General features: G+C 48.0%; 1 protein-coding gene across 1 annotated transcript in view; it reads left to right on the forward strand.

The window, feature by feature from the left end:
* The window catches only part of ppm1h (protein phosphatase, Mg2+/Mn2+ dependent, 1H), a 273,456-nt gene that overhangs the window by 211,141 nt on the left and 39,668 nt on the right, over nucleotides 1-22,647 (forward strand). The window contains exons 7-8 of the mRNA XM_072485022.1: nucleotides 7,839-7,902; nucleotides 16,278-16,385. Coding sequence (XP_072341123.1) covers nucleotides 7,839-7,902; nucleotides 16,278-16,385 — 172 coding nt within the window. The remainder of the gene's footprint in view (nucleotides 1-7,838; nucleotides 7,903-16,277; nucleotides 16,386-22,647) is intronic.

The raw sequence follows: 22,647 nt of genomic DNA on the forward strand, positions 1-22,647 counted from the left end.
TAATTCGTTTAATTGTTCCTCCAGGGGCGCACTCCAACCTTCCCATCTGAAAATCCCACACTACGCAACACCCTAACCACAGGACCAATGTTTCTCCTGGTCCTCCTGACATAGAGCTTTGCATAATTGGAGATTGTATGTAGTATTCACGTGTGTGACTACGCTTTGCAGTCCATTCATTTGAATGGACACACAATTGTTGGCAGCATGTACTTGAATTTCTGGTGAATGTGCTATCAGCAGGAAATTCATCAAATTACCCCTTTTTCCCCCTCCGCTGGAAATCTTGTGAAGCACAAGAGAGTGATAGTCATTACTAATTAAATATCACCACTCGCGGTTAACCATGTTTCTGTTATCCTTTGAGAATATAAACGGACTAGCATCTTGACACAAAAGAGTTACCAGAGCTGTCCGCATTTGATGAGGTGCCTCAATGCGAAGTATGCTATTGTGACCTGTGTACAACTATCTACACTGCCGGCAGATTTAAATCTGAGCTTCCATTTAAAATATCCACTTGTACTTATTCTATTAATCCCACTCAGTCTATTACACCCACGGACACAGATGCTGGGAGGAAGACTTGAAACAAATGGGACTTGTGAGTCAGCAGGTCACATCCAATTTTCTAATGGATTTTATTTTCAATGCCTCTCTTTCCCCCCATGTGGGCGTGCCCCATTTATAAGCAAATTGCACCACTTATTATGGGTGCTTTTGAAACAAATCATGTGTCATGTGCACTGAGTGCTGAATTTGGTGCATTTGAGTGCTATAGTGAGAGTTTGGTGACTGAGGGAGTACAAGGCTTCATTTTTATCTAAAGTCTAGTCTTTCTTTTATTTAGTTAATTAACTTAAAAATTGCTGTTTTGTTCAGAAGAAGGTGAATTTTCAATCAGCTTTAAACAAAGCTACTTGTAGGCACTTGCAGCTGGAGCTTGTTAATTAGTTAATTGGATTAGGCCAGTTTTCAGAGGCTAGATTCACAGTATAAAAGTGATCCCCTACAGTGCAGACTTTGTTTGCACTGAGTGCTGAATTTGGTGCATTTGAGTGTTATAATGAGAGTTTGGTGACTGGGAGTGCTGAATTTGGTGCATTTGAGTGTTATAATGAGAGTTTGGTGACTGGGAGTGCTGAATTTGGTGCATTTGTGTGCTATAGTGAGAGTTTGGTGACTGAGGGAGTTAGGTGAGGAGGGAGTAAGGTGCTCCTTTCATTTTGTTTCCTACATTTCCGCAAAGAGTGAGAAGAGAGCCAGGAGTTTACAGAGAGTGCAGCTGACTGGGAGCAGAGTCAGAGGGCGGAGATCCAGTTGATCTGAGGGCAGCTATATTCTGTAAGGTAGGAGGGGATGGAGGCTAGGACAGTTGCATGCTCCTCCTGTAGGATGTGGGTGGTGAGGGATACCACCGGTGTCCCCGCTGACTATACCTGCAGAAAGTGCACCCAACTCCAGCTCCTCAAAGATCGTGTTGGGGAACTGGAGCTGAAGCTGGATGAACTTCGGATCATCCGGGAGGCAGAGGGGGTGATAGAGAAGAGTTACAGGGAGGTAACCACACCCAAGGTACAGGACAACAATAGCTGGGTTACAGTCAGGGGGAAAAAAACAAACAGGCAGACAGTGCAGGGAACCCTCGTGGCCGTTCCCCTTCAAAACAAGTATACCGTTTTGGATGCTGTTGGGGGGGGATGACCTACCGGGGGAAGGCCCTAGCGGCCAGGTCTCTGGCACTGAGTCTGGCTCTGGGCCTCAGAAGGGAAGGGGGGAGAATAGAAAAGCAATAGTTGTAGGAGATTCAATGGTTAGGGGAATAGATAGGAGATTCTGTGGTCGCGAGCGAAACTCCCGGAAGGTATGTTGCCTCCCGGGTGCCAGGGCCAGGGATGTCTCGGATCGTGTCTTCAGGATCCTTAAGAGGGAGGGGGAGCAGCCAGAAGTCGTGGTGCACATTGGTACCAACGATGTAGGTAGGAAAAGGGGTGTGGAGGTAATAAACAAGTTTAGGGAGTTAGGCTGGAAGTTAAAAGCCAGGACAGACAGAGTTGTCATCTCTGGTTTGTTGGCGGTGCCACGTGATAGCGAGGCTAGGAATAGGGAGAGAGTGCAGTTGAACACGTGGCTGCAGGAATGGTGTAGGAGGGAGGGCTTCAGGTATTTGGATAATTGGAGCGCATTCTGGGGAAGGTGGGACCTGTACAAGCAGGACGGGTTGCATCTGAACCAGAGGGGCACCAATATCCTGGGAGGAAGGTTTTCCAATACTCTTCGGGAGGGTTTAAACTAATTTGGCAGGGGAATGGGAACCAAATTTGTAGTCCAGCAACTAAGGTAGCCGATATTCAGGACGCCAAAGAGTGTAATGAGGCAGTGGGGAAGGGAGTACTTGCAGGCACGGAGATGGGTTGAAGTGTGTATACTTCAACGCAAGAAGCATCAGGAATAAGGTGGGTGAACTTAAGGCATGGATTGGTACTTGGGACTACGATGTGGTGGCCATCACGGAAACTTGGATAGAAGAGGGGCAGAAATGGCTGTTGGAGGTCCCTGGTTATAGATGTTTCAATAAGATTAGGGAGGGTGGTAAAAGAGGTGGGGGGGGGGGGGTGGCATCGTTAATTAGAGATAGTATAACAGCTGCAGAAAGGCAGTTCGAGGAGTATCCGCCTACTGAGGCAGTATGGGTTGAAGACAGAAATAGGAAAGGAGCAGTCACCTTGTTAGGAGTTTTCTATAGGCCCCCCCCAATAATAGCAGAGATGTGGAGGAACAGATTGGGAAACAGATTTTGGAAAGGTGCAGAAGTCACAGGGTAGTAGTCATGGGTGACTTTAACTTCCCAAACATTGAGTGGAAACTCTTTCGATCAAATAGTTTGGATGGGGTGGTGTTTGTGCAGTGTGTCCAGGAAGCTTTTCTAACACAGTATGTAGATTGTGCAACCAGAGGAGGGGCAATATTGGATTTAGTACTTGGTAATGAACCAGGGAAAGTGATAGATTTGTTAGTGGGGGAGCATTTTGGAGATAGTGACCACAATTCTGTGACTTTCACTTTAGTAATGGAGAGGGATAGGTGCGTGCAACAGGACAAGGTTTACAATTGGGGGAAGGGTAAATACGATGTTGTCAGACAAGAATTGAAGTGCATAAGTTGGGAACATAGGCTGGCAGGGAAGGGCACAAGTGAAATGTGGAACTTGTTCAAGGAACAGGTGCTACGTGTCCTTGATATGTATGTCCCTGTCAGGCAGGGAAGAGATGGTCAAGTGAGGGAACCATGGTTGACAAGAGAGGTTGAATGTCTTGTTAAGAGGAAAAAGGAGATTTATGTAAGGCTGAGGAAACCAGGTTCAGACAGGGCGTTGGAGGGATACAAGATAGCCAGGAGGGAACTGAAGAAAGGGATTAGGAGAGCTAAGAGAGGGCATGAACAATCTTTGGCGGGTAGGATCAAGGAAAACCCCAAGGCCTTTTACACATATGTGAGAAATATGAGAATGACTAGAGCGAGGGTAGGTCCGATCAAGGACAGAAGCGGGAGATTGTGTATGGAGTCTGAAGAGATGGGAGAGGTCTTGAACGAATACTTTTTTTCTGTATTTACAAATGAGAGGGGCCATATTGTTGGAGAGGACAGTGTGAAACAGACTGGTAAGCTTGAGGAAATACTTGTTGGGAAGGAAGATGTGTTGGGCATTTTGAAAAGCTTGAGGATAGACAAGTCCCCCGGGCCTGACGGTATATATCCAAGGATTCTATGGGAAGCAAGAGATGAAATTGCAGAGCCGTTGGCAATAATCTTTTCGTCCTCACTGTCAACAGGGGTGGTACCAGGGGATTGGAGAGTGGCGAATGTCGTGCCCCTGTTCAAAAAAGAGAATAGGGATAGCCCTGGGAATTACAGGCCAGTTAGTCTTACTTCGGTGGTAGGCAAAGTAATGGAAAGGGTACTGAAGGATAGGATTTCTGAGCATCTGGAAAGACACTGCTTGATTAGGGATAGTCAGCACGGATTTGTGAGGGGTAGGTCCTGCCTTACAAGTCTTATTGAATTCTTTGAGGAGGTGACCAAGCATGTGGATGAAGGTAAAGCAGTGGATGTAGTGTACATGGATTTTAGTAAGGCATTTGATAAGGTTCCCCATGGTAGACTTCTGCAGAAAGTAAGGAGGCATGGGATAGTGGGAAATTTGGCCAGTTGGATAACGAACTGGCTAACCGATGGAAGTCAGAGAGTGGTGGTAGATGGCGAATATTCAGCCTGGATCCCAGTTACCAGTGGCGTACCGCAGGGATCAGTTCTGGGTCCTCTGCTGTTTGTGATTTTCATTAATGACTTGGATGAGGGAGTTGAAGGGTGGGTCAGTAAATTTGCAGACGATACGAAGATTGGTGGAGTTGTGGATAGTGAGGAGGGCTGTTGTCAGCTGCAAAGAGACATAGATAGGATGCAGAGCTGGGCTGAGAAGTGGCAGATGGAGTTTAACCCTGAAAAGTGTGAGGTTGTCCATTTTGGAAGGACAAATATGAATGCGGAATACAGGGTTAACGGTAGAGTTCTTGGCAATGTGGAGGAGCAGAGAGATCTTGGGGTCTATGTTCATACATCTTTGAAAGTTGCCACTCAAGTGGATAGAGCTGTAAAGAAGGCCTATGGTGTGCTAGCGTTCATTAACAGAGGGATTGAATTTAAGAGCCGAGAGGTGATGATGCAGCTGTACAAAACTTTGGTAAGGCCACATTTGGAGTACTGTGTACAGTTCTGGTCGCCTCATTTTAGGAAGGATGTGGAAGCTTTGGAAAAGGTGCAAAGGAGATTTACCAGGATGTTGCCTGGAATGGAGAGTAGGTCTTACGAGGAAAGGTTGAGGGTGCTAGGCCTTTTCTCATTAGAACGGAGAAGGATGAGGGGCGACTTGATAGAGGTTTATAAGATGATCAGGGGAATAGATAGAGTAGACAGTCAGAGACTTTTTCCCTGGGTGGAACAAACCATTACAAGGGGACATAAATTTAAGGTGAATGGTGGAAGATATAGGGGGGATGTCAGAGGTAGGTTCTTTACCCAGAGAGTAGAGGGGGCATGGAATGCACTGCCTGTGTAAGTAGTTGAGTCGGAAACATTAGGGACCTTCAAGCAACTATTGGATAGCTTCATGGATTACGGTAAAATTATAGTGTAGATTTATTTGTTCTTCAGGGCAGCACGGTAGCGTTGTGTATAGCACAATTGCTTCACAGCTCCAGGGTCCCAGGTTCGATTCCGGCTTGGGTCACTGTCTGTGTGGAGTCTGCACATCCTCCCCGTGTCTGCGTGGGTTTCCTCCGGGTGCTCCGGTTTCCTCCCACAGTCCAAAGATGTGCAGGTTTGGTGGATTGGCCATGATAAATTGCCCTTAGTGTCCAAAATTGCCCTGAGTGTTGGGTGGAGGTGTTGACTATGGGTAGGGTGCTCTTTCCAAGAGCCGGTGCAGACACAATGGGCCGAATGGCCTCCTTCTGCACTGTAAATTCAATGATAATCTATGGTTAATCTAGGACAAAGGTTCGGCACAACATCGTGGGTCGAAGGGCCTGTTCTGTGCTGTATTTTTCTATGTTCTATGTTCTAAGACTCCCAAGTTGCATAACTTGACATCACTTAAAGGTAGAAAATTATTTTCCACAAGTAATGCCCTAATTTAGACTTGAGGATACAAACTATGTTTGTTATCTCCATGGGTAAATGCATCTCCGTTACATAGAACATCCAGTGCAGCAGGAGGCCATTGGGGCCATCGAGTCTGCACCGACCCACTTAAGTCTTCACTTCCACCCTATCCCCGTAACCCTATTGGGGTTCACAGCTCCAGGGTCCCAGGTTCGATTCCGGCTTGGGTCACTGTCTGTGTGGAGTCTGACGTCCTCCCCGTGTCTGCGTGGGTTTCCTCCGGGTGCTCCGGTTTCCTCCCACAGTCCAAAGAACCCCTCTGAACCTTTGGGACACTAAGGGCAATTTAGCATGGCCAATCCACCTAACCTGCACATCTTTGGACGTGATGCCGGACTCTTGATGCTTGACAGAGCCATACAGGTCAAGAAGATTTCCCGTTTGGCAGTGATTAGTACTGAGTTAGCTAATCTCAACAAGACCATGACCGGCGCGCTACTAGCTATCCCAGTTGAGGATTACCAGAGCAGCCATGATCTCAGTGAATGGAGGAGCAGACTTGATGGGCCAAATGGCCTACTTCTACCCCTACATCTTATAGTCTTATGGACTGCTCTTCAGTGATCGTACTGAATTGGAATATAGGCTAGATGGGGGCATTGGCTGGGGGAATAGGCTGCTTCTGACTGTGATCAACTCATTGTTAAAGCAGCCTGCCAACAATCACTGCCCGGACTATCGCAGGGCGAACAGCATGAGGTACAGGAGGTCTACTGGCTCCTGTGCAGTCACATCCTGGCACAAAATGTACATGGTGCTGATTGCCCAGCAGGGGAGAAGTCTATATTCCCACTATGGTTGCGGCATTTAGCATTTCCCAGCAGATCTCCTCATATTTCCATGCCCCAGACACCTAATTTCTCTGCCTGGATGTATAATTTTAATTTTATTGTGAGTGGCAGCTACATCAGTGGGTATGATTAGAGGTGTTGCATTACAATGCAGGAAGAGGTATAATTATCTCATTCTCCAAATAACAAAAGCAGTGCTGCACATGGTTTGAATCAGTGCAGCGTATTGCACAATTCAATAACTTTCACAGCTGCGATTAGTATTGCTTCATGTGTGCCAAGCCATGTTTATAGATAGATTTTTTTTTAAAAGCCTTTCTAACAGCTCGTGTAAACTGTGAAAAACGATGAGGCAGGCATGAGGTGTACAAATGAAAGTTCAACGCATGTAATGAGAGTCTTTACATGCTGGAAGAGGCGAATGGCAGCAAATAATTACTAAAGCTGGAGTCGAACGTGGATTGTTAGCACTAATGATAGATTATACTCTGCTGCATGCAAATGCTGGATGTCTCGATATATTGCGTGGACCATGAGGAGCGGCAGGGGACCTGACCCAAGCTGTACAGCATGTCTGACAGTGATGAATGACTGTGCTGCCGCTGCTGTTGAGTCTACTGTCGTGTGCGCATAGGGGGTGGGGTGGGGAACACGGGGGGGTGGGGGGGTGGGGGGGTGGGGGGGGGTGGGGGGGGTGGGGGGGGTGGGGGGGGGGGGGGGGTGGGGGGGTGGGGGGGGGGGGGAAACAAACAGAACAATCCTACTGATAATAAAACATTCCCTGATCTTCATTTATCCTTGCTGTTGCTCCTGAATATTTGGCACTTGTATTTTTATTCCTCATCCGCAACAGCAAAAAACAAACCGATTTTGTGTCAGACATTTCTACAAATGTCCAGACTGATTGATAGCTGACTGCATGGGCAATGAGATCTAATTTTGTTTAGGTGCTATTGGAGGAAGGGAAAGACTTTATCTGATTGGGTTCTTTATCACTTGTGCACAGGGCTTTCTGTAATAAGGGTAATTTGCTTTAAAGCTGCTGTCTCCTTTCGATCACAAACAAAATCTGATCTTTGGTTTCTAACTACCACTTGCAGAAATAATTGCTCTGTCTCTCATATCCATTAAGACAGGACGCATGAGAAATTTAGGTTGACATATTCAGTGCCATGCGCAGCCGCTCCGCCCCTCATCGCCACGGGAGTTGACATGGCTATAAATCAGGCCCTGTCATCTTGCGCTGGGAGAGATTGGGAGGTGGTGGGGGGAGGGTTTGTCAGGGAGTCGACTATGCTGATGGAAACTCTTTTCGCTTCATTACAGGGCATACAAAATCATAGAAGAAGATGATCTCAAATTTCCCTTGGTCTATGGGGAGGGAAAGAAGGTAGGTTGTTATACTGCATATAACTAGCAGTGTTTGCATTTGTGCCGGCCAAGAGTGCTAAAATCGAAGGTGTTTCTCGCACTGTGGCAGTCAAATACACAACCCTCTCCCCCTCAATGGCCCTGGTAAAGCACTTTTCTGGGAAAATGACTTGTCAACCTATGGAAGATAATTATTGTCAAGAGTCGCACAGCAATGATGTATGCGAGACATATCACGGACCTGGACTTGCTTTCAATCAAAGGCTGTGCTCAGTGAATTCATCCTGCCACATTTTTCAAACCAATACATTGTTTCATGTTCACTCCTTCTCGGCTAGAACATTTACAGCTGATCAGTTAATTTCCATTTCTCTCCTTGGGTTTTTACAATTTCTTGCCTTTGCTGATTTTCCTGCTTTCTTCTCAACGTTTCTTCTGCGTTGCAATTATTTTCTTTTTTTCCTATTCTTCTTTTCCCAGCCTGGTCTTTTGAGAAAGTAAACGGGGGGGAAAGCTGGTTCCAGGGGCAGAAGAGCGGCACAGTTGTTAGTACTGCTGCCTCACAGCGTCAGGGACCCGAGTTCGATTCCGATCTCGGCTGATTGTCTGTGTGGGATTTGCATGTTCTCCCCATGTCTCTGTGGGTTCCCTCTGGGTGCTCCAGTTTCCTCCCGCAATCCAAAAATGTGCAGGTTAGGTGAATTGGCCATGCTAATATTGCCCAAATGTGGGGTTACGGGGATAGGAGCGGGGATTGGGCGTAGGTAGGGTGCTCTATTGGAGCAAGGGCTGGTGCAAACTCGATGGGCCAAATGGCCTCCTTCTGTTTGATAGCCAGAGTACAGATTCAAGGTGATTGACAAAAGACATTTAAAATTTTCAACATGGCTATTGGTAGACCTGCCACATGCAATGATTCAACTTTACCGCCCACCCTGGAACATATTTCCATATTAGATCAGTTTGTTATGGAAATTAAGGTGCATCTGTACCTTCACAGGTCTCCAAGGTGACTCAAGGGGACTCCTCTAAAGGTGAAAGCATTACAGGGCCATGAACAGAATGTAAGGGAGTGAGACTTGTGGATTGGTCTGCCAAAGGACCAACCATGGATCGAATCTGGGAAATTCCTCTCCAGCTTTCCCCCAGGTGCTCAAAACTAGCTCAGGTGATCAACATTAATTCTTCTCATTGTAAACTGTGTTGTGACTCAGTTCCACATTGTGGGGTTTCTTTTGTTAATTGTTCTTCTGCTGGGGCACTAAGGCTGCTTTTCCTGATATCCGTCCCTTTTTTTTTACCCTTCTTGCAGATATATGAATATTAAAAATCCTCGGTCTCTGCTCATGAACAATTCAAACTACACTGAGGTGGTGGTGTAGTGGAATTATCACTAGACTATGCTCTGGGGAAATGGGTTTATACTATTTCTGGCATGGACGTGATGGGTCGAAGGATCTCTTTCTGTGCTGTATGGCTCTATGCCCGTAAAACAAATAAACACTCCCGCATCTCTGACTATAACATTGTATAAACCCGCTAATGATGATAATGAAATAAAAACAGAAAATGCTGGATAAACTCGGCATGATAATGGCTCGTTTTTAAAAATTGTCAGCTTTAGTTAACTTAAAGCATTTTTTGCAAGAGAAAAGCAAAGTATTGCGAATGCTGGAAGTCCTAAATAAAAGAAATGCTGGAGTTTTCTTTTGATAACTATTTTCCCGCTGGTGACACTAAGGCTGCTTTTCCTGCCCACGTTTACCCCATTTTCTTTTACCCACCTTGAAGCCTATCCAAATGTTTGTGCAGATAAGCTGCGCAAAATGCACCCAGTGTTTGGTAAATTGAGATGTCTTTACAACTCAATTAGTTCAACACTTTGAAATAATGGGACCTATAGTTTTGATAAAGCATGGGAGAGGAAGAATGGTCTTGAGTTTCAGTGCTGGGAGCCTCATTTTGTAAAATTTACACTTGTATGTGCTCAAGCTCTAGAGATCTCTGATAAAACATTCTCAAAAGGCCAGTCCCCTCACAGAAAATTCTCTTCTCTATGGTCTGATCCATATAGCTCAGCGTTGTAAAAAATGAATGAGAAATTGTTGCTTTAAATAGTTCTTGAAAGTCACCCATGACACCACTTTGACTGCTAGATGGGTATTGGAACTTAATAATATTCAAAGTTCCACTGATTTGAAAATTTGCAAGATGTGAATGTTCAGTGTGTCTGGTTCCAGATGAGTGGATTTTGCTGTGGGATTCTGGAAGGTCACTGGTGATGTACACAAAGCATGTCAAGGTCACTCCGGAGACTTGAGCACAGTATCCAGGCTGACACTCCAATGCAGTACCAAGGAGATGCCGCATTGTTAAAGGTTTACCAGATTAATTCCAGGAATGGGTGAGTTTTCTTGGGTGAAAAGGTTGGAGAGGTTAGGTTTGTATCCATTAAAGTTTAGAAGAGTAAGCGGCAACTTGATCGAAACTTTTAAAATCCTGAGCGGTATTGGCAGAGTGGATGTGGAGAGGATGTTCCTCTTGTCGGGGAATCTAGAACCAGGGATCCATGTTTAAAAATGTTTGCTGTCAGAGGGCCGTGAGTCGCTGGAACTCTCTTCCACGAAAGGCAGTGAAAGCAGAATCTTGAGTAATTTTGCTGGATTGATCCTTGATTAACAAGGGGTGAAAGGTTATTGTGGGTAGGTCAACCATGATCTTATTGAATGGCGGAGCAGGCTCGAGGGGCCGAGTGGCCTACTCCTGCTCCTAATTCATATGTTCGTATGTTAGAGTTGCCGGCCTTATAATGAATCATTAAACCAAGGCCCCCTCAGGTGCAAGTTAAAAGTGCTGGTTTAGCACAGTGGGCTAAACAGCTGGCTTGTAATGCAGAACAAGGCCGGCAGTGCGGGTTCAATTCCCCTACCGACCTCCCCGAACAGCCACCGGAATGTGGCGACTAGGGGCTTTTCACAGTAACTTCATTGAAGCCTACTTGTGACAATAAGTGATTATTATTATTAAAGATCTATGATGTTGTTTCGACAAAGAGCAGAGAAGCTCTCCATAACGTCCTGGCCAACATTTATCCATCACAAAAACAGATTCTCTGGTCATTATCGCATTGCTGTGCTTAATTTGGCTGCCATATTTCCTGTATTCTAACATGTCAAAAGGCTCCAAAGTGCTTTGGGATATCCCGAGGCTGTGAAAGGTATCCTATGACTGTAAATCTTTCTTTTACCTTCCCTGCATCTAGCTAATTCGCTTCACTGCTGAAAAATCAAACCTTGATCTAATGTCATGAATGCCATGCAAATAATCCAGCTTTTTTGAGGTTCTGAGTAAATTATTTGTTGGTTTTCAAATGACTCACCTGCATTTCATACTGAGATTCCCCACTGAGTCACTCTGTTTATATAACAAGCCATCAGATTATGTAATCAACTTGAAGGCTAATGATTGTGTGAACAATATGCTGTTGAAAATTACGGCACCTATAATTACGAGCATATGTACACTGTACACTTTGACATAGAATAGACATAGAATTTACAGTGCAGAAGGAGGCCATTCGGCCCATCGCTTCTGCATCGGCCCTTGGAAAGAGCACCCTATTTAAGCCCACACCTCCGCCCCATGTTTTTCTGTTGCCCTCTCGGTTTGTCCAGCAGAAGTCCTTGGAGAATGGCTTGGGTTGAACTCAATATTTTTAAATTGATTCACCAGGATTTTATTTCAGATGTATTTTATTCCCAACTTATTCAAACAGTTACAAATCATGAACAATCCGGGGAACATGCTCCCTAACACACAATTCTGCATTTTGTACAGGTTTGTCCCCATCCCCCCCCCCCCCCCCCCAAACGACAAACAGCTCCTCAAACAGGGCCACGACCAGCCCCACCTTGCCTTAAGTCCTCCGCTGAATCCCTCCGTTCATATTTGATCTTTTCCAAATGGAGAAAGTCATATAAGTCTCCTAGCCAGGCTGCCACCCCAGCGGCATTGCCGACCGCCATTCCAATAAGATCCTTTGCCAGGCAACCAGAGAGGCGAAGGCCAAGACATCGGCCTTCCTCCCTTCCATCAGCTCCGGCTTCTCTGATGTCCCGAAAGTAGCCACCATAGGGTGCGGCCCAACCTCCTCCCCCACAAACTTTGTTAGTGTCGCGAACACCACTGCCCAGTATCTCTCCAACTTCTCCCAGCCCCAAAACACATTTGCGCAGTTTGCTTGTCCCTAGCCACACTTCTCACACATGTCTGCCACTCCCTGAAAGAACCCACTTATTCTCGTGAGAGTCATATGCACCCTGCCGACCACCAGGCTCATCCTCGCACACGAGGAGGTCGAGTTTACCCTACTCAACTGGCCTCTCCATGTATCTCCTTGCTGCCAGTGGCAATGCTGCCGTCACCATAGCCCTCGGGCTGGACCCCCTACAAGATTCTTATTCCATCCTAACCCATTCTGCCCCCTCTCCCCCCCACGACCGCCTCACCTTCTCCATGTTCGCCACCCAGTAATAATGTAGCAGGTTTGGCAATGTCAGCCCCCTCCCCCCACTCCAGCCTCTGCCTCTGTAACAGAACCCTCTTTACCCTTGGCACCTTTCCCGCTCACATGAACTCTGAAATAACCGTGACGATGAAGGAACAGCAATGTCTTTCCAAGTCAGAATGGTATGTGACTGGGAGGTGGTAGTGCTCCCATGCGCCTTCTGAATCCGAATGGACTGTAGCTGGAATTCTCTCTTCCCACATCTCCTCTAATATCACACTATCTCTCCCCCCCCCCCCCCCCCCCCGCCCCCCCCAACCCCATTCACTTGTGTAAACAATGAACGGTTGAGTAAATTCTGACATGAAGTGGAGTGGTCACCATTTGAAAACCCATTTAAGGGGAGACCGTGCTAGTGTTCAAAGTGCACTGAGGCAGTACGAATTCGCCAAAATGCTGAGGGAAAATTGAACCATGGGGGCAACCAATCCCTCCCCCATATCCCAACTAAGATATCAATGGATGAGTCAGATGGACAGACAAGTACCATGTGGAATTCAACCCTGACAGGTGTGAGATTGTGCATATGGGGAAGTCAAACAAGCAAATGATTATTCAAATGGGAGGATACTGAGGGGTGTAGAGGATATGAGAGACCACTTGCATCCCAAGAAATGTTAATTCTAAGACTCTTGGCATATCAGTGCCATCTACTTTGCTCTTGCACATTGGTAACAGCAACATAGGCATGCTGGTTATAATGCCCAGAAATTCAGTTTCCCACAGAGTGAATGTCCAGGTGGTTGGATAGGTTTATAAGGTGGTAAAGAAGACATATTTCATTTCTTAGTTTGTTTGTTTTTTTAGACTTATTTTATTACAAACTTGTATCAAAGCAGGTTACAGCAAGCAAACACCCCGGAAACATACTTCCCAACAATCAACTATACAGTCTGTACAGGTTTTTCCCCTTTTTCACCCTCCCTTCCCCATCACCCACACCCCCCTGCGATGAACAGTTCCTCAAACACGGTCACAAACATCCCCCACCTTATCTCAAACTCATCCCCCGCTGAGCTCCTTAACTCATACTTTATCTTCTCTAACCGCAGGAAGTCGTGTGGTCACCCAACCATGCTGCTACCCCTGGTGGCGATGCCAACCGCCACTCCCAACAAAATTCGTGGCCGTGCAACCAGAGAGGCGAAGGCCACAACATCAGCCTTCCTCCTCTCCATGAGCTCCGGCTTCTCTGAAACCCCAAATATCGCCACCAAAGGGTCCGGGTCGACCTCCTCCTCCACTATCCTGGCTAAGGCCGCGAACACTCCCGCCCAGAATCTTCCCAATTTTTTGTAACCCCAAAATATGTGCACGTGATTCGCTGGCCCCCACCCACACCTCTCACACTCATCTGCTACCCCCTGAAAGAACCCACTCATTCTCGCCCGAGTCAGATGCACCCTGTGCACCACCTTAAACTGTATCAGGCTCATCCTGGCACAAGAGGAGGTCCCGTTTACCCTTCACAGTGCCTCACTCCATACTTCCCAATTGATCTCCATTCCCAACTCCACTTCCCATTTCTCCTTGATCTTCAACACCCGCTCACCTCCTTGCTCTCCCAGCCACTTGTACATACCTCCAATTCTTCCCTCCCCTTCCACATCCAGAAGCAGCAGTCACTCCAGCAGGGTGTATCCCGGCAACGTAGGGAACCCCCTCCAGACCTTTCGCGCAAAGTCCCTAAACTGTAGATAACTGAACTCACTACCCCTCGGCAGTTCCACCCTCTCCCTTAGCTCCTCCAGACTGGCGAACCCTTCCTCCAAATACAAATCCCTCGCCTTGACCAGCCCCACTTCCCTCCATCTCCTATATACATTATCCATCCCCCCCCCCCCACTTGGATCATCCCCGCCAACCTTAAGTGCAGTGTATCCCACCTCCTAAGATCCTCCCTGGCTCCTCCACCAGCTTCATTAAGTTCCACTTGTGGAGCCCTGTCCATTCACTCGCTACCTGAATTCCCAAATACTTAAACCTATCCCTCGCTACCGTAAATGGCTCACCCTAAATTAGCTCGCTGTGCAGCTCATTCACAGGGAATACCTCGCTTTTCCTTACATTCAGCTTGTACCCCGAGAACCTTCCAAACCTCCCCAACAGGACCATAATCCTTCCCATACTCTCCAACGGATCCCAAACATACAGCAAGAGGTAATCAGCATAGAGTGACACCCGATGCCCCCTCTATCCCCTCATTATCCGCTGCCACTCTGCCGACCCCCTGAGAGCCATCGCCAATGGCTCTATGGCCAGCGCAAACAGCAGCGGCAACAGCGGGCACCTCTGCCTAGTACCCCTGTGTAAGTCAAAGCTTTGTGAGCTCATATCATTCGTCCTCGCCCTCGCACTTGGCGCCACATACAGCAACCGCACCCATGCCACAAATCCAGGCCCAAACCAAAACTTTCCCAAAACTCCGAACAAGTACCGCCACCCCACCTGATCAAATGCCTTCTCCGCGTTCATGGACACCACCACCTCCGATACCAGAGCCCCCGACGGATTCATCACCACATTCAACAGCCATTTCATGTCTTAGTTGAGGAATAGAATGTAAGAGCAGGAGATTCTGCCGGAACTGTATAAAACATTAGTTAGGCCATATTTTGGGCTCTGTGTGCAGTTCTGGTCACTTAATTACAGAAAGGATATAATCGCGTTAGAGCGGGTAGAGAGGAGATTTACGAGGATGTTGACAGGACTAGAAAAATGCAGCTTTGCGCTGGGGCTGCTCTCCTTGGAATAGAGGAGGCTGAGGGGATAGTGGATTGAGGTGTCCAAAATTGTGAGGGGCCTGGATAGATTGGATGGGAAGGGTCAATTTACCCTGACGGAGAGATCTGTGACAAGGGGGCATAGATTTAAATTGATTGGGAGAAGGATTTGACGGAGATTAAGAAAACCTTTTTCACCCAGAGGGTTGTGGGGGTCTGGAACTAGGTAGCTGAAAGGGTAGTAGAGGCAGAAGCCCTCAACTCATTTAAAGGTGTTTGGATAGGTACCTGAAGTGCTGTAACGTACAGGGTTGCGGACCAAATGCTGGAAAGTGGGATTAGGCTGATTGGCTAGTTTGTCGGCCGGCACAAACACAATGGACAAAGTGGCCTTTTTGGTGCCTTAAACTTTCTATCATTCTATGCCCATCTCTCTCTTTCGCCCCCCCCCACCAACCCGACGTTCCCACGCCCCCAACTACCCATTCCAACCCTGGACTACCCTCCCGACTACCTAACTATCCTCCCGACTAGCTCTGCCCCACCCCCGACTACCCCAACGACCTTCCCCACACCTCCAATTGCCCCTCACAACCCCCGACTACCTTTCCAATCACTCAACCACCATACCGACTAGCAAAGATAACTCCCCACTTCCCTTGACTGCCCAAAGTGGCTGACACCTTTAAACTTACCAGAAAATGACAGCAAGTTGTTTAAAAATGGGGCATGCATTTACTTCCCCGATGTTGCTGCCTTGTACTGAAGTGCTCTGGAGCTGCTGCACTGCACATTTACCAGGTCCAGGATGGAAAATCAGGGGAGATATGCGCAGCACCCAATCTAGGTAAGTAAATTAAAGGAGCAGAGTGGCAATTCAACCATCATTCCTACTCCTTGTCTTTTAAGTTTTATTGAAAATGAAGCAGTGGCCGGGAGTTTCTAGCAGAATGGAAATTCCTGCTCAAAATCAACAGATATTTGGTAGTCTCTCTCAATTTTCAATGGCCATGGCAGGTCCCGCCATGGGCAAACCCAGAGAATCCCGGCATGTTGATGGGGATGATGTATGAACTGAAGTACAAAATTTGTTTTATTTTATAGGCTCGCGTGATGGCGACCATAGGTGTCACTCGAGGACTTGGAGATCATGATCTGAAGGTTCACGATTCTAATATCCATATAAAGCCCTTTCTCTCGTGCACTCCTGAGGTAAAGTGACTCCTGAGTTCATTAAAAACAGAAAGACTGCGCATGTAGCTTGTGTCTGCCTTATTGTTCTTTTTTCTAAAAAATGTATTCTATTATAAACATGTATCAAAACAGGTTACAGCAAATACCCCCCCCCCCCCCCCCCCCCCCCCCCCCCCACCCACCCCACGAACAGCTCCTCAAACACAGTCACAAACATCCGCCACCTTTTCTCAAACTCCCTGCCGAGCCCCTTAACTCATACTTTTATCTTCTCTAACTGCAGGAAGTCGAACCGGTCACCCAACCAAGCCGCAAAATTCGGCGCCGTGCAATCAAAGAGGCAAAGGCCACGACATCGGCCTACCTCCTCTCCATGAGCTCCAGCTTCTCTGAAACCCCAAATATTGCCACCAAAGGGTCCGAGTCCACCTCTTTCTCCATTATCCTGGCCTGCCTTTTTGTTCTAATCAATCCCTGTGAGCTACTGGTGATTTTAAGGTTGTCATAATTTGACAATTGCATTTTAATTTTTTTAAGTTATTATTTGTTCATTGGTTATGGACTTAGCTGGCAAGGGCAGCATTTGTTGCCCATCCCGAATTGCCCATTTTTGGCAGTTAAGCAGCAACCACATTGCTGTGGGTCTGAAGTTACATGTAGGCCAGGGCAGGTCAGGTCAGGTAAGGGTGGCAGTTTTCCTCCCCTAAAGGACATTAGCGAACCTGATGGTTTTTTGTAACAATTGAAAGGACTAGCTTTATATTCCAGAATTCTTAATTTTTTTGTTTTTATAAATTTAGAACCCAATTTTTTTTTTCCAATTAAGGAGCAATTTAGCATGGTCAATCCACCGACCTGCACATCTTTGTGAAACCCACACAACACAGGGAGAATGTGCAAACGCCACACGGACAGTGATCCAGGGCAGGGATTCGAACCCAGGTCCTCAACGCCATAGTCCCAGTGCTAACCAAATGCTGCCTCACAATTCTTAATTGACTTTAAATTCCACCAGTTACCATGGTGAGATTTAAACCCACATCCCCAGAACATTAATATAAAAGCAAATTTCTGCAGATGCTGGAATCTGAAACAAAAACAGAAAATATTGGACCAGGTCTGACCTCATCTGTGGAGAGAGAAGAGAGCGAATGTTTTGAGTCTGGGTGACAGACCTTTCTCTCCACAGATGCTGTCAGACCTGTTGAGATTGTCCAATATTTTCTGTTTTTGTCCCAGGAACCTGTATCTCTGGATTGCTAGTCCAGTGACATTACCATTATGCCACCACCAGGATACTGATTTGAATGCTAAAACAATCTTCACCTGAAACAGGCAAGCATACAATGCATCCAATATACAAACCATTGTGAAACTGCGTTAGATGATCACTGGGCTAAAGGGGGTGATGAATTACATTTGCATGATGCAGTCGTGTAAGGTGCCAGGGTCTGTTGGCTTCCTGGCGGAATTTTATAAGCAGTCCACGATGGAGTTGGTCCGCCACCTTTTGGGCATGTTTAATAAAGCGGTAGAGAAGGGGCAGATGCCGGCATTGCTGGCACTGGCGTCGATTTCACTGATCCCAAAAAAGGGGAAGGATCCATTGGAGTGCAGGTTCTATAGGCACATCTCACTGCTGAATATTAGGAGGCTGCAAGTGCCAGAAGTGATTGTGTCGATGGAAGCAGAGAGTAGGCCTTTGACTGGGTACAGTGGAGGTATCTGTTTAAAATCCTGGGAGGTTTGGATTTGGTTGCTGTATATGTCCCCCATGGAACGATTGAGACAAACTCGGGGTATTTTGGGTCGCACGGGGTATGAGGCAGGGGTGTCCACTGTCCCTGCTATTGTTCGCCTTGGCGATGGCACTTCAGGCCTCAGCTGAGTGGCGGGGGAATGAGGGTGGCAGGGAGCACCGGGTGTCGTATGATCTGTTGCTGTTTGTGACGGACCCATTAAAAAGCATGGGTAGAATCATGGGCTTATTGAAGAGGTTTGGGGCCTATCCAGGCTATAAATTGAATGTAGGGAAAAGTGAGGTGTTCCCAGCGAATGCAGAGGGGTGGGGGGGGGGGGGGCAAACCCCATTTGTCATTTAAGGTGGCAAGGGAATGGTTCCGGTACTTGGAGATTCAGGTAACACATGAGTGGGCCACGACGCAGAGGTGGAATTTGATGGGGTAGGTGGAGGCTGCTAAGGGGGACCTTAAAAGGTGGGATGTGTTGCACCTGACATTGGTGGGGAGGGTGCAAGTGGTGAAGATGAACATATTGCCAAGATTCGTTTTTGTGTTTAAGTCCCTCGTTATTTTCCTCCCAAGGCCCTTTTTCACAAGATAGATGCATTAATCTTGGAATTTGTGTGGGCAAGGAAGGTGGCACGGATGAAGAGGGCTCTGTTGCAAAGGTAGAGGTGGGAAGAGGAGCTGGCGCTTCCAAATTTGATTTGTTGTATTACTATTGGGCAGTGGATGTGGAGAAAGTGAGACGATGGTGGGAGGGGGCAGATTGGGTCAGGTTAGAGGAGGAGTCTTGCAAAGGTACGAGCCTGAGGGCTGTAGTAATAGCCCTGCTGCCGTTTGTTCGAGGAAGTATATGAGGAGTCCGATGGTGGAGTCGTCTATAAAAATTTGGAACCAGATAAGAAGACACTTTAAACTGGGTGACATGTTGGTGATGACTAATGTCTGGAAACCATAGGTTTACGCAGGGGGGATGGATAGGATGGATAGGAGATGGAGAGAGAAGGGGTAAATGCGGGCCAGGGTTATGTTTGCGGAGGAGTGTCTGCTGGGCTAGAGAAGCCGCGATGGAGGTTTGAGCTACCAACAGGAGGTGAGTTTAGATATTGACAGGTGCGAGACTGCGCGCAAGAAGCTGCCTTTGTTCCCTCAGGTGCCAGAGAATATAATTTTGGGAAAATATTGCTCCTGGATGAGGGGGGGATTGGGGATATAAGTGGGTGATTGGGGGAGCAGGGCATGGCCTTGCTGAAAAGGATCAAGCAGAAGTGGGAGGAGGAGTTGGGATGGGGGTTTTGGTGCCAAGTAATGCGTCGACTGAACTCAACCTCCTGCAAAAGGATGTGTTTGATACAATTTAAGGTAGTGCACAGGGTTTGCGGGGATAGCAGATGGGTACAAGAGGTGTGGGAGGGGGCTGGCGAACCATTCCCATATGTTCTGGGAGTGTAACGAGTTGGAGAGCCTTTGGGAGGCAGTTAGGGAACTTATCGAGGATTGTAAGGGTTGAGATGAAGCCAGACCCTATGGTTGCGATCATTGGGGTGTCGGAGGTGCCAGAGCTGCTGGCGGGGAAGGGGCCCTGATTGCCCGGCGACAAATACTTTTGAATTGGAGGTGAGCCACGCCCCCGGGAGTTGAGGCATGGCACAGGGGATCTGTACGTGTTTCTCAGGTTGAAGAAAATTAAATTTGCTCTAAAGTGGTCGGAGGAGGGCTTCGAGGTATGGCCGAGACCGTTCATGACTATGTTCGAGGAGCTGTTTGGCGCTGGGAGTGCGGGGGGCGGGGTAGTACATGGCGAAAAAATGTAATATGAATACAAACTGCATACTCTGTTGGATGTTAAGATTGTGGTTGTGTTATTGGGCGGGATTCTCCGTAATCGGCGCGATTTCCACCGGCCGGCGCCAAAAACGGCGCGAATCAGTCCGGCATCGCGCCGCCCCAAAGGTACAGAATTCTCCACATCTTATGGGGCCGAGCCCTTACCTTGAGGGGCTAGGCCCGCGCCGGACTGATTTCCGCCCCGCCAGCTGGCGGGAAAGGCCTTTGGTGCCCCGCCAGCCGGCGCGGAAATGACTTTGCCGGGCGGCGCATGCGCGGGAGCGTCAGCGGCCGCTCACGGCATCCCCGCGCATGCGCAGTGGAGGGGGTCTCTTCCGCCTCCGCCATAGTGAAGACCATGGCGAAGGCGGAAGGAAAAGAGTGTCCCCACGGCACAGGCCTGCCCGCGGATCGGTGGGCCCCGATCGCGGGCCAGGCCACCGTGGGGGCACCCCCCGGGGCTAGATCGCCCCGTGCCCCCCCCCCCCCCGGAGCCCGCCTGCGCCGCCATGTCCCGCCGTCCCAAAGGTGGTTCAATCCACGCCGGCTGGCGTGGGTTGACAGCGGCGGGACTTCGGCCCATCGCGGACCGGAGAACTGCTGGGCGATTACCGGCGCGGCGTGATTCCCGCCCCCGCCGAATCACCGGTGGCGGAGAATTCGCAACACGGCTGGGGCGGATTCACGCCGGCCCCGTGCAATTCTCCGACCCGGTGGGGGGGTCGGAGAATCGCGCCCATTATGTTGAATATATTTGGAATAAAATATCTTTTATTTTAAAAAAAGAATGCTGGGCATCATGCGCATGTGCCTCCTCAGGCGGTTCCGTCACTGTGCAGGCCGGAAGCCCAGCGGCCAGACGCCTCCTCCTGACGTTAGCGTGCTGTCCCATGACCAAATTTCATTTTTAAAAAAACAATGGTGTCTTCCTGCCAGAAGTGGTGGAAGAGAACAGTCATGCGCCCGGCACGAACACAGACATCACTTGCCCTGTATTTCCATGCTTTGGGCGCAAATCACGGAGCAGAGATTCCTCCATTTTGTAGCTCCCAGCAAGCAAGGCAACAGGACTGTGAAGAATTGAAAATGGATCATTTCGTAATAAGGAAGAGAGGACCAGAGACACAAACAGGCCAGGGTCTCTCAACTGAATCTGCTTGAGAGAGCTGCACAGGAGAGTCTACAGCAGGACAAAGCAGTGCTGGTGTGAGCTCCAGGGCCTCTGGTGAACAAACCATTAAAAAGAAGCTGAAATCCGGAACAAAGCAGTATAAAGATGATTTATTGAGGTTTGGTTTTATTAATTGTGCCAAAGCAAATCAGGATGCAAAGCCCATGTGTGTTATGTGCAGGGATGTACTGGCAAATGAAAGTTTTAACCCTTCAAAACTTCAAAGAGATTTGAAGACTAAGTTTGAGGACAAACCTCTTGAATTTTTTCAAATGATACAGTGAGAACTTAAATCGCCAGCTGAAGTCCTTAGCAGAAATGTTACATTGAATGACAAAGCACAATTAGCCTCTTACATGGTAGCCTACTATGTAGCTGAAGAGAAAATGCCCCACACTGTAGCAGAGAGATTAATTCTCCCTGCAACAATTGATATAGTTTGTTCAGTCCTAGATAAGAGGTCAGCTGAAAAACTGAATTGCATCATATTCATGAATACACAGTGGCTCGCCTAATTTGTGATATTGCTGAGAAGTTAGATGCCCAGCATGATTTGCCAGATTCGCGATTGACACTCAGGAGGTTGTCAAGCTGCAGCCGCATATACACACTTCAATCCCCACACACACCATCCCAGCCAAGAAGATGGCACTCTTTGCACTGAAGCACACCCATCCCGCTGATGGGTCATCTAGGACCAGAGGGCCCATAGGGAGATGTCCATATGGGACACCCATATAACCCACAACCCGTGGCCCTAAGTTCAGTGGGCAGCCTGCAGCGTGCACAGCTGCATGGTTGCCTTGCAGGCTGCGGCATGGTGTACCGTGCCCGACCACCCCAACCCCCCTGGCCAGTCCCCGCTACTCCCCTCGTCCCTAGCAGAAGCCCCCCCAAGCCAGCGACACAACTGTCAGCACACTATGGTGATGTTGGACACTTTCTGTATCTCCCCCCTCCCTCAGCAGCCACGGCACCTGTTTCACAATTTTTAAAAGCACAAGTGAACCTCGCTGTCAGGAATTCCCCCCAGTATAGACGGAAAATCGCTGAGTCCCCAGACGATACCAAGTCAGGGCCGCTAATGATATGCAAACGGCGTTTACTGTACATGCTAGTAGAATGCATTTATGCTGCTGTTGAGGCACCGGAGAACTGCAATTTGGCGTGGACCTGGCACCCGCCACCATTTCAGCGTCAAAACGATTCTCCACTCACTCGCCTTTCCTGATTTCGGCATTTGCCGATAGAGAAACCTGCCCAAGAATTTTGTTGTTTTTGCCTGTCACAAGACCTACATATGTGAGGTAGAATTCTGCCGTCCTCACAAAGATAGAGACAGCACAAAGAAACCGGCTGAACTCTGCATCTGATATGTGCATTGCCCTCTCCTCTTGTGAACCTGATTAGAGTGAGATCATGAGGACCACCTGTCTCATGACAGGTAAGAGAAAATGGTGGGTCGCAAAGGTCGGCCGGAGTGGGTCCCAAAGGTCACCTGGTTGGTAAAAGTGGGTCCCGGGGGAAAAATGTTTGA

Source organism: Scyliorhinus torazame, chromosome 19, assembly GCF_047496885.1.
Source record: "Scyliorhinus torazame isolate Kashiwa2021f chromosome 19, sScyTor2.1, whole genome shotgun sequence".
NCBI lineage: Eukaryota > Metazoa > Chordata > Chondrichthyes > Carcharhiniformes > Scyliorhinidae > Scyliorhinus > Scyliorhinus torazame.